General features: G+C 38.4%; 1 protein-coding gene across 1 annotated transcript in view; it reads left to right on the forward strand.

The window, feature by feature from the left end:
- Positions 1-12,149, forward strand: part of LOC107746957 (UPF0606 protein KIAA1549L-like) — a 75,305-nt gene that overhangs the window by 34,937 nt on the left and 28,219 nt on the right. The window contains exons 3-5 of the mRNA XM_016561315.1: positions 5,378-5,854; positions 6,744-6,859; positions 10,357-10,576. Of these exons, the coding sequence (XP_016416801.1) occupies positions 5,378-5,854; positions 6,744-6,859; positions 10,357-10,576 (813 nt within the window). The remainder of the gene's footprint in view (positions 1-5,377; positions 5,855-6,743; positions 6,860-10,356; positions 10,577-12,149) is intronic.

Here is a 12,149-nt window from a genome sequence, read left to right on the forward strand (position 1 = left end):
TCCGATCGCAGGCCTTCCGCTCCTTGAGTTCTCTCCAGCGCTGGAAAGCTGATCCGATATTTACACGGCTCCTACTTCTTGCCTTAAGCCCTCTTTTGTTCCGCAGACGTTTTCCTCTTTTGTTTTTTATCCGCCATCTCTATCTTTCTGTCACTCGGCTCGCTAATGTCCGTCCTGTGCATTGAATGCTCTCTCCTCCACATCATGAGTAGACACGGCCCTTACTGCTGATTGGCTACAAGTTTGTTTTGCTAGTCGGCCCAAATCTGTTTTCCAAAGCGTTTTTGAAAAATCGCTTACCCCACCTTTAATAGCTTGCCATAAGAGATACTCTTACATGTGAACTCATTCACACAGCAGCTCAGCCTAGTGCAACTCAGTTGGGATGAGAAGAATAATGATTAGTCATGCAAATAGTGTTGGTAGCCTGAAGTGACAAAAACCATGTTGCACGACAAATGTGTGTTGCAAAACTCCACAGAGCCAGCTCATATCACAGAGTCTACTATTTGTTCCAGCTCAAAGCAGCAGTGGAGCTGAAAGAATAACAATTATTAGACGGGCAGACTAGTGTTTGGTAGCATGAAGCGCCAAAAAACCATAGCGCATGACAAATGTGAGCTGTGGAGTCCGTGCCTAAAAACAGTCACATGAACAAGAGTTGGAAGCGCAAGCGCCAAATCAATGTACGTGCCTTAATTAATGCAGTGCCGGAGTAGATAGAGACAGGAAAAACCCTGCTCACTCTGCAGCCCGAGTCACTATGGCATTAGGTGTAAAACAGCTTGCCATAGGAATTTACTCTAGATATGTGAGCGTGCCCACTGATTTGTTCCAGCTCAAAGCATCAGCGGAGCTGAAAGAAAATAGATATGTGAGCTCGCCCACTGATTTGTTCCAGCTCAAAGCAGCAGCGGAGCTGAAAGACAAATTAACAGCTGGGCAGACTAATGCTTGGTAGCATGAAGCGCCAAGACCGTAATGCATGACATACATCCGCTGCAGGACTCCTAGAGTCTGCGCCTAAAAGCAGTACACGAAACAAGAGCTGGAAGCGTAAGCACCAATTCAAATGCACGTGCCTGCATTAGTGCAGCACGGAAGTAGAGAGAGAGAGATAGGAAAACCCGTCTGCATTATAGCATTAATGTTAAAACAGCTTGCCACTTAATGTTCCAGCTCAACGCAGCAGCAGAGCTGAAAGAAATATTATATTACTCGGGCAGACCAACGCTCGTTAGCATGAAGCGCCAAGACCATGGTGCACGACAAAACATCTGCTGCAGGACTCCTCAGAGTCCGCACCTAACAACGGTACACAAACAAGAGTTGAAAGTGTAAGCGCCAATTCAAATGAACGTGCCTGCATTCGTGCAGTGCCACAAGTAGAGAGAGAGAGATAGGCAAAACCATCTGCTCACTCTAGAGCCTGCGTTATAGCTTTTTAATAAGCAGGCTTGTCTATAAGAATGCACTTATCCGTGAGCTCATCCACTTATTTGTCTCAGCTCGACGCAGCTGCGGAGCTGAAGGAAATAGTCGGGCAACTAATGCTTGGTAGCACAAAGCGCCAAAATCATAGTGCACAACAAATATCTGCTGCAGGACTCCTCAGAGTTTGCGTCTAAAAACAGCACACGAACACGAGTTGGAAGCATAAGCGGCAAATCAAATGAACGTGTCTGCATTAGTACAGCGCAGCAGGTAACGTTAGAGAGAGAGAGAGAGGGGGGAAAACTCGGCAACCGCAGAACTGGAACAGCGGGGGTTGAACGAACGTCTCTCCTTCCTCAGAAAGAGAGCGAGCCCAGAGCGCAACTTTACTAACAAACACAGATATCACGGATACAAAAATAGATAAAGGCCGCGAAGCGGTCTTCCTACCTGTTTCCTCGTGAGTCCGTGTAACATGCATCCATACATACCGGAAAACTCATTGTGTCCGCTTTAGAGGAGTAAACTGCTCTAAATAAATAGATGGCTAAGAACACAAGAATCTTTTTCCGACGGTCAACAGAGGATTCGCTTCCTGCAGGAATTAAACTCTGATGAAATGGCGCGCAGCACGCATATATGAGCATACGTGACGTATGCTCGGGGCGGTGCTAAGCGCTATTGGCCAATGAATTGGCGTGATGGTATAAGGGCTTCAGACATTCGTCACACCGGAGGTATTCCCATAGCGATGACGTCATCGCAACGTTCGCAATGTTCATAAGTGAACCTATGAAAGGGAACTCTCCTTTCACTTGGCAACTGTGAAGTGGAGCAGGACAACCTCCCACCAGTCCTTGTTTTGGATTCTCATTCACAGGCAACCCGTTTTGGGCGTGGGGAGGGGCATTTTTACTGCGTGATAAATATGAGCAGCACGGTACAGCGGTTTAAATGCATATTTATCCATAAATTAATACATTTTAATTCTGCTGTTAAAAACAAATAAAGAAGCCGTGTATGAGAGTGGTTATTATGTGCAAACCGTAAGCAACTCTGTATTTGTGCAGTGTGCGCATGTCAAAAAAATTAATTCCGATTTGAAGCTTGTGACATATAAACGCGCACATCAACCCGATCACTTTATTTAGCGTTCATGTAAACACTACATTCAGATTCATCAATCGGAATGAATTTAGTCTGATTGAACCAAAAATTGTGCATGTAAACGTAGCCAGTGTGAGATATTTAAATGTAGAACAAGATTTAAAAACATTCCACACCCCTCTTACAATACATCTACTCCTTGACTTGAGTGCAGAATCAAAGTTTTCAGTTTGTTTATTTATTTATCTAGAACACAGCATTTAAATTCTAATGCTGTACACAAGGTCAAGCTACATTATGACACACCTTTCTTCAATGTTCTGAAGCAATTGCATGTTTTCTGCATGTAGTCGACCTGAAGCATGCATTCTCAACCTGAAGCACATTCTTGATGCATTTGCTGTAAATTATTTATTTAATGACCCAAACAAAGCTACCTGGAAATGCACTTAGAGAAAAGACTAATGGCAAACCTGGTCAGTTTGTTGATGACATCTCCTTGTAGAGACGACTCCCAGTTCAAAGGATCAAAATGGACAGGCTGCCAGGTCCACAGAGAGTTGTAGGGTCATTGAACACTCAAGGTATTTATACAGTTTTTATATCAAAACCCTGATCAGAAATGACTCACTTCATGCTAGTGACTAGGCACTGTGCCAGTGACAATGCAGTGACTAGGCACTTTGATCAGACTGAATCCCTCTTCAAAATACCTCACAGAAAAGAGAATTACGTAATGTCTCCCATTGCAGTACATGGCAGAGAGATATATCTAGGATTCCATGATAGCATTGATGTATAAATATGTAAATAGTAAATTTTAGTTGAAAATGGGCTTACTTGCACATTTATTCTGAGATAGACATGTCTTTGATAACTGATGTGTTTATAAGATGACTGTGATATAATAGGTATTCTAAAGTGACCTCGAATCAGATGCTATTCATAGAAATATCAATAATGATCATGCTTTTGTTATACTGTACTTGTAAACCTGAGGCCTCCGCCTTTATTTTCCTAAATAAAATATAATTTACTTTAAAACTCAACTTAATCTCAGGCAAAAAAAGCGACTTTTCATATGCAATGTTTTTACTGCACATATGCTGAAATGTGCAATATGGACTTATTTACAGCATCTGAAACAAAAGTTTTCAATAAAGAACAAGAAAAGTTTTGTGTTGCTGAATTGGTGGCTGATTCGTGTTTGTATGATCTTATTAGTACATTTTCATACAATCTGCCAGTGGCAGGCATGTTTAAGAGTGGGGTTAGGGGTGGACATTCACGCGTACTTTCCCCCCCCCTATAAATCGTATGTTTTTGTATGATTCACAACAAACAAATTCTTACAAAATCTCAGCTTCATAAAATAGTTATGATTTCTTGTAAGATTGGGTTAAAACTTTTATGTATGGAAAGCTTTAGAAACTAAAAAATCTTTACATGTCCACTATATTATATTTGTATTATACATGTTTACTAGTAAATATATTTAAATTCAAAGCCGTTGTAAAATATTCTATAAACACACACCTGTGATCTTATTACTTAAGTATTACTGTTGCTGTGTGATTTTTTTTTATGAAACCTTTCCAGGTAAATGAAGTAGCTGTCTTATAAAGGCTGTCAAAGCAGCTCCAAAAGTTCTTTGATGCCTGTTTCACATATATTTTTTCAACCATATTAATCACATTAAATCAGTATTTGATGTACCTAAAAAGATTCATAAACATTTGATTTGTTCATACTTAAAATGCCTTTATGTTAGATGCTGTCATGTAAATATATGAAAATATATGCTGTTAGAACAAATAAATATCTCTGATTACTGACATTAAATATCACTGACCTTATTACATTACCGTTATGCACTTAATATCGTCATTGTTAAAGGGATAGTTCACCCAAAAATGAAAATTCTGTAATTAATTACTCACCCTCATGTCGTTCCAAACCCGTAAGACCTTCATTCATCTTCGGGAACACAAATTTTAAAATATCTAAGATATTTTTGATGCATTCCGAGAGCTCTCTGACCCTCCCATAGACAGCAAGGATATTACCACGATCAATGCACAGAAACGTAGCAAGGAGATCGTTAAAATAATCCATGTGACATCAGTGGTTCAACAGTAATTTTACGAATCTACGAGAATACTTTTTGTGTGCAAAGAAAACAAAAATAACGAATTTATTCAACAATTCATCTCCTCCGCGTCACCCTATAGCACCATTTTGGAGAGTATCACATACGTAAACAATATATGCTGTTCTGTGTCAGCAGTACCGTGTGCGGATACTCTGTTTATGTTGTTTACGCTTTGATCTGAATGTAAACAACGTATCTGCGTACATACGTTGTTTACATATGTGATACTCTACTAAAATGTGCTATAGGGTGACGCAGAGGAGACAAATTGTTGAATAAAGTCGTTATTTTTGTTTTCTTTGCACACAAAAAGTATTCTCGTAGCTTCGTAAAATTACGGTTGAACCACTGATGTCACATGGATTATTTTAACGATCTCCTTGCTACGTCTCTGAGCCTTGATCGTGTACGGATCCTTGCTGTCTATGGGAGGGTCAGAGAGCTCTCGGAATGCATCAAAAATATCTTAATTTGTGTTTCGAAGATGAACGAAGGTCTTACAGGTTTGGAACGACATACGGGTGAGTAATTAATGACAGAATTTTCATTTTTGGGTGAAGTATCCCTTTAACATTATCAATCACTGTCATCACCATCACTATAATCATCACTTCACCATCTTTGTCCTCAGATTTTCTACAGTCACCTCGCACCTTTCTCATCTCAAGTGTTTTGTTGTTTCAGAGTTTCAGTGGATATCTGAGCTGGTGGCACCTGCAGCCACATCCAGAGCTGCAGACCCTGATTCTAGCAGATTGATTTCACCTGATCAGAAAAACACTGCTGCACCCAATAGATCTTCAGCTACATCTGTGGACACACAACGAGAACGACCAGACAATGCAAGCACTATTGTGTCTCAACCTACAATATTTAACAGCAATACTGTTAACACAACCAGCATCCCCTTTACAACAACCACAAACCAGATTAGCACTACCCAATCATCTGCTGCTAAACGGCACTCCAAAACACCTAGGACAACTATAAGAACTACAACTACACAATCTCCAAAGACAACAACTAGAATCCTGCCTGACTCCATCTCACAGAGCGCTAAGTTGAACCCTTCAAAAAGCACTTTAGGAACTCCAAGAGCTGCTGCTACTGAGGCCTCAATGCTAAGATGTAACATCACTGACAAGATGTGGATAAAAACAGGTGTGATTGCTCAGATCAAATGGTGATCTTTATGAAATGACAGAAAATTGTTGTACTGTAAATCAGTGTTGTAATCATTCAAGTCTGAGTCAAGACTGAGACCAGAAGTGGGTTGATTCCTAGTTAAGTCCACATGTTCCCAAGTCATTGACAAGACCAAGAAAATGAAAATATGGTCTTGGACTCATACTCAAGATTGAGTTCAGTTTCAAGTACTACAACATTTATTGTCATCTGCCACTGCTGTCATCATTCATGCTGAATAAATCTACCTGTACATGTTTAATTAATGTTGAAAGCTATTTGTTATCATGACAGCTCATGTAGGTGCTACTGAATCAGTGTTACATTACTCAATAATTGACTTGATCTCGAATCCAAGAGCATATTTCCATGATGGATTTGGGAGCATGTGGACTAGGTCTTGACTTGAACTTAACCTTCTTCTGGTCTTGACTTGGGCCCTATTTACACCTGATATTAAGATGCATTTTGGTTGATTGGGTCATAACAAGTTGAGGAGACACCTTTGTGTCTCTTTTGTTCACTATTTATTTCAATTTCTTTGAGGGAAGAGTCTATGGGTGGGTGTATGTATGGGCTTTTTCTGATCTTTAAATCTAATATTGCAAAATAAGCTCAAGCAATTTAGTTATGAGCGTAAAAGGAGACAATGGTAAAGGATTCTTAAACATCTTAATACCAGGTGTAAACAGGGCATTGGATGAACTGATCCTGACTACAGCACTACTGTAAATTTCAGTGAGCATTGCAAATAGGTGTATTCAAATGCCTTACAGAATTAGTATTACATACATTTACAATGTAATTGATAACATCATATTTTTCAATGCATTTTTCACTTCATTTTTCCCCCTGTCAATGACAGTGTTGTCCGTACAGTTACGGAGGAGTCGTCTAGACAGTATTTTGAAGCAGAATCTCCCTCGAGGGTTTACTCAAGGTTTGAAGAAGGCCTTGAACGACAGCATGGTTCAGGCTAAGGTTTGCACTTCATGAATTTATAACACAGTCATCATTTACAGTTTGTTCTGCATCAAGTATGCACCAACACAAATTACATTTTGCTTTAAGCAATGTTTGATGTCTTGATATAACTACCACAAGATCTACCCTCTAAATCCGACCTCTTCAGTCATACATCCTTCTCTTAACATTAGTAAACCCATACTGAAGTTTTATTATACCTGCAGAGTTAGTGTTTTAGCCAGTCACCAGGCTGTAAAACCCATGTGACTGATTGCTCTGAAAGTGCAAGAAAAATATAAATCCTTTTCACATGGTTTTGAGCACTCCAAAAAGATAAAACATCTATAATATAAATATTTATTTATTGCTGTATATATGTTGCACACAAATTGTATTATTAAGAATATCCATCCCTGGTTAAAAGATTTGGGTAACACTTTAGAATAATGGTCCGTTGTTAACAAGTAACTATGCAGGACTACATTAACACTTAACTTAATACTATTAACTAATAGAGAAGCAAGATGAACTAAGCAGTTAGTAGCAAATTTAGGACAAAGGTAGTTACTTATTAGATATTTGATAATTACTAAAAAAAATATATCCTCATTGAGAACTACTTGCGAACTGTTACGAACTACCAATTAATTACTAATCACAACAGTAACGTCTTAAAAGTGAACAATTGGGTTCTTTGTGGAAACTAATTTATGAATATGATATCCCCCAAATAAGTCGGCTACAGGTTGAAATTGTGACTACTATTCTTACCATAGGATGGATGTTCTCTGTTTATTTCAAACAAAAACATAAAATAATAATAAAAATTATTCATTTAAAAATGTTAATAATTAGGAAGTGATTGAATTAGTTCACAATTATGAGCTCTAGTTTGTGTCAGTTCAGTATGTCTCCGACTCCAAAAGACCTATACCTTTAGTGACAGTAGGCTGGGGAGGACTTTTCTTGAATATAAATAATGATGTTCTCTTGACAAAAACAATTCACATCCTTAATGAAGGCATCGACTGCATTTATATTGTGTTAAGCACAAAACCGCATATTCCAGATTACAGTGTCTGGTAAAATATCACTAGTGCCTCACACAAATGTATGTGTCAGATATAAAATATGTTAAATAACTTATTAAATTACTTAGTAATTACTGAGTGGTTAAGGTGTTTTTCACTTTAAACTAATGGTCCAGATCAGTAGTAGTTCCTGCAGGCTGACAAGGTAACGCTTGAGTAATTAGTGAGATGCTAATGTATTTTTCACTTTAAAGCTAAAGTGCTACTAAGGAACTACTAGTGATCTGGACCATTATTTTAAAGTGAAACACATTAACCTCTCAGTAATTCCTCAAGACGATTAATAAGTTATTTAACATTTTATATCTGCCACTGTCACGGGCAGGGTGTTCCAGAGATCAGGCAGGACGACGAAGATGACGAATAAAAGGATATTTAATGATATGACAACAGGAGATCCAGACAGGGTAGACATCAAACACACAGGGTAACATTCACAATAACCGACAAACTAGAATACAAGAGACAGGAACTAATATAGGGCTCCTGGGCTGAATTGGGTATCAGGAGCCCTTCCTGGGCTAAACGAGGAATCAGGGGCCCTTCCTGGGCGGAACTGGGCATCGGGAGCCATTCCTAGGGTCGACAGGGGATCGGGAGCCATTCCTAGGCTCGACAGGGGATCGGGCTCCCTCGTGGTGGGCACTGTGACCGGCTCTCGCACCTGGTCTGACGGGTTGGGCTCATTCGGGGCGCGTGAAGGGATCCATGGGGTGAACACAACGGAAAGAAAAACACTGAGGAAAAACCGGAAAACAAACGGAGGGGAGAACACTGCTTAGTTAATCTTGCTTCTCTATTAGTTAATAGTATTAAGGGTTACACTTTACTTGAAGGGGTGTGCATAAGACATGACAGCTTCATAATCATGACATGACACATGTCATGAATATGAAGGAGGTTTTATGCATGTTTATGACAACTGTCATTAAGTGTCATTCGCTCAGTTATGTCAGTTTTAATGCAAAGATGACATTGTTTGAGATGTCTTTGTTAGGGAGGGTTAGGTTAGGGTTAGGTCAAACAATGTCATCTTTGCATTAAAAATGACATAACTGAGCGAATGACACTTAATGACAGCTGTCATAAACATGCATAAAAACTCCTTCATATTCATGACATGTGTCATGTCATGATTATGAAGGTGTTATGTCAGTCTTATGCACACCCCTTCAAGTAAAGTGTTACCGTATTAAGTTAAGTGTTAATGTAGTACTACCTATTACTTCCTGCATAGTTATTTGTTAACAACGGACCATTATTCTAAAGTGTTACCAAGATTTGTTTTGCACACATAATGGTGTAATTCACCAGCAGGGGCTAAGCATCCGTGTTATATATCTTGTTTTCAGCAGCTTTGTTGCTTTATTTGTGTCTATTGCTTTCCATCTTCTCTTTCTCATTTTAATATGTGTTTACTTCAGATGTGTCCCTTAGTGAAAACTGTATGTCTTATTTTAGTCAAGGGAAGCTAGGCTAATCTGCTAAATACTGACACCTAACAAAACCAAACACACAATCATTGTCAGGGAGAGTCAAACCTTACTATAGGAAAAATAAATTGGTTGAAAATGGAAACAGAATACTGCTATTAGTCACCGCTCAGTTACATCTTAGGTTTTTCAGATGTCAATGCAGTCCTCATGTTGGAAGCAATCCGGGGAGAACTGAAAAGTTTGTGGCTCATCAAATTGTTGATTGAAGGACCTACAGGGGTTTGGATTTAGCCATAATTTTGTAATGTAAGAACATAACATTAAAGTAATTATTCACATCCCCTGGGAATTTTATATATATATATTTTTTTATTTTATTAAACATTTTAGATTTACAACAAAGCCCAAGATCTGCCCATATACACAAGATACAAAAAAGTAGAAATAATTCTATCAATGAAGGTTGTAAAACCTATGCCAGAAAAAAAAAACTATGACTAAAACAATATTATCTATCTATCTATCTATCTATCATCTGTCTGTCTGTCTGTCTGTCTTGAGAAAATAAGATATTTGATTTATCTTTGATTTATTTTTATTTCAACTTCCCTTTTTGAAAAGTTAAACTTCTCCTTGTGTTTATTTGAATGCACTGGATGGAACATGGGGGGCAAACAGGTTTTTGCTCAAGAAACATTGTTATGCATCAGCTCCTCTGTAATAAGATCATATTAAGCTGCTAAATTTCCAGTTCAAGGATCCAGAAAGCGAATGCATTCCACAGTCAGTCCCAAACAGTACTAATGCAGAATAAACCCAGCTGATTACATGGCAGACTCATGTTCACTTTTCAGTGAATCATTCATTCCACTGCATATTTACTTAAATTAAAATGTATTACTTAATGGATAAAACTTTTTAAATTAGCACCAAACTACAGAATGCATCTTTAATGATAGTGTTTCCTGTATATTTCCACCTTCAGATTGAGAGCATATCTAGTGTACCTAATGTGACGGTCGGTTACTATGTGACCCATGGAGAGATGGTGTACACTGCATCGGTGGTGGTGGAGGCTCTAAGTGTCTATGGTATTGAGAGATTGATGGCGGACATCCGGCAGTTTGTGCCGCTGGTGCAGGCGATTCCCATCCCAGCAGTCCCCTGGAGACCCAGCCCTGCCATCACAATGATGCTGAAGACAGGTCAGACTCACAGCTCATTCTCTGTCACCACACTAATGTGCAAATGCTCATCATTTTTCCATATCCATTTAAGAATCCAGTCATTGTCCTTACAAAACTTTAGAGACTGGGTTAGTTTTCACCCTAAATACTAGTTCTCCCTGTGCAAGTCATTTTTGAAAACAAGGCTCAGGTTGAATGTCATTTAAATCAAACTTAATTGGTTCTCAAGTGTCTTGTAAATGAAATGTTATGTATAACGTTGGCACATTTGATCTGAGAGCTGCAGTGGAGGTGACGATTTTTAGTGAATTTTTGGCCTGTTCTTCAAAGCTATCATATGACATGGAATGCAGCAAATTATCCAATGATCCCCACAAACTTCGTATTTATAGGTTTATTTCTTTAAGACAGTCTCAAACTATATATATATATATATATATATATATATACACACACACACTTTATATGCTGTGCGTTAAGATCCATTGGTTAACAATAGTATTAATTCAATAAGATTAGCTTATAGAACTTTTGATTTTAATTAGAGGTTGAACGACTTCTGATTTTTTAAAGTCGACTTTTATGTGATGATGTGGAGTCGCTGATGATGTCATTAATGAACAAATAAGTCTGGAGCTGTGACAAACACCTTGTGCACAGCTATGGTATATGACAGCGCTGCCCACATGGCTATTGCTCCTATAACAGCTCCTTTGTATCAGTTATTTTGTCTTTGGGTCGTTATATTTCTCACAGATTTCTGCTCGTTCTAAATCAGATACAGATAAAGTAGCACAGTAAAGATTACATTCACATGAATGTATCAGTGAGCATGATTGCGTGTGTGAATTAATTCTACCTGACAGCATATCTCTACTAGTAGTGAAGCTGTGGGATTTAGTTATTAAGAAATATATGCTTGAACTTTTCAGTTTCTAAGCTATTTTATTGAGAAATCACAGAACAGTGACTACGTTTACATGGGCATCAGTAATCTAATTATTTACCTAATACTAAATAAGCCAATATTATGATTATGGTGTTTACATGAGTGGCTTTTAGAATATTCCTTTCATGTTCCCGTTTTACATGTTATAGTACATAGTTCGATTAATGGCACACGTCATTATGTCCCCACGTGACGCCATCCGACGTCCCCTCTGGAATTTCACTTATAAACATATAGTTCGTCTTCGTGATGATGCCATGTACAGTTTTGGGTGTTTCATTTTTAATTTTAAGAAAGCTTTAAGCGCAGTTAATTATTTGTACGTGCATTCAGACGATGGCGGTGTTGAAGCTCTTTTATTTGCCGTCAAACGGTTGACCACTGCCGTGTGTGTATCCTGTCGCGAAATGCGGTTAAAAGTCCTACATGACGGTAATAATGTGATTAAGGTGTTTACATGTCAATACTGCACTTCAGTAATGCGACTAAAATAGAAATACTCCACATGTCTTAATTCGATTATGTAGCGAATCAGCTCATTCATGGGGTAATATGAATAATTAATCATAACTAGTTATAATTGATTATAAATATTTAGATCCGCTGTAGATATTTACTTGACCTCTCAGGGTCAACTGTCTG

This window comes from Sinocyclocheilus rhinocerous, unplaced genomic scaffold (genome assembly GCF_001515625.1).
Source record: "Sinocyclocheilus rhinocerous isolate Xijiao unplaced genomic scaffold, SAMN03320098_v1.1 scaffold138, whole genome shotgun sequence".
Taxonomy (NCBI): Eukaryota; Metazoa; Chordata; class Actinopteri; order Cypriniformes; family Cyprinidae; genus Sinocyclocheilus; species Sinocyclocheilus rhinocerous.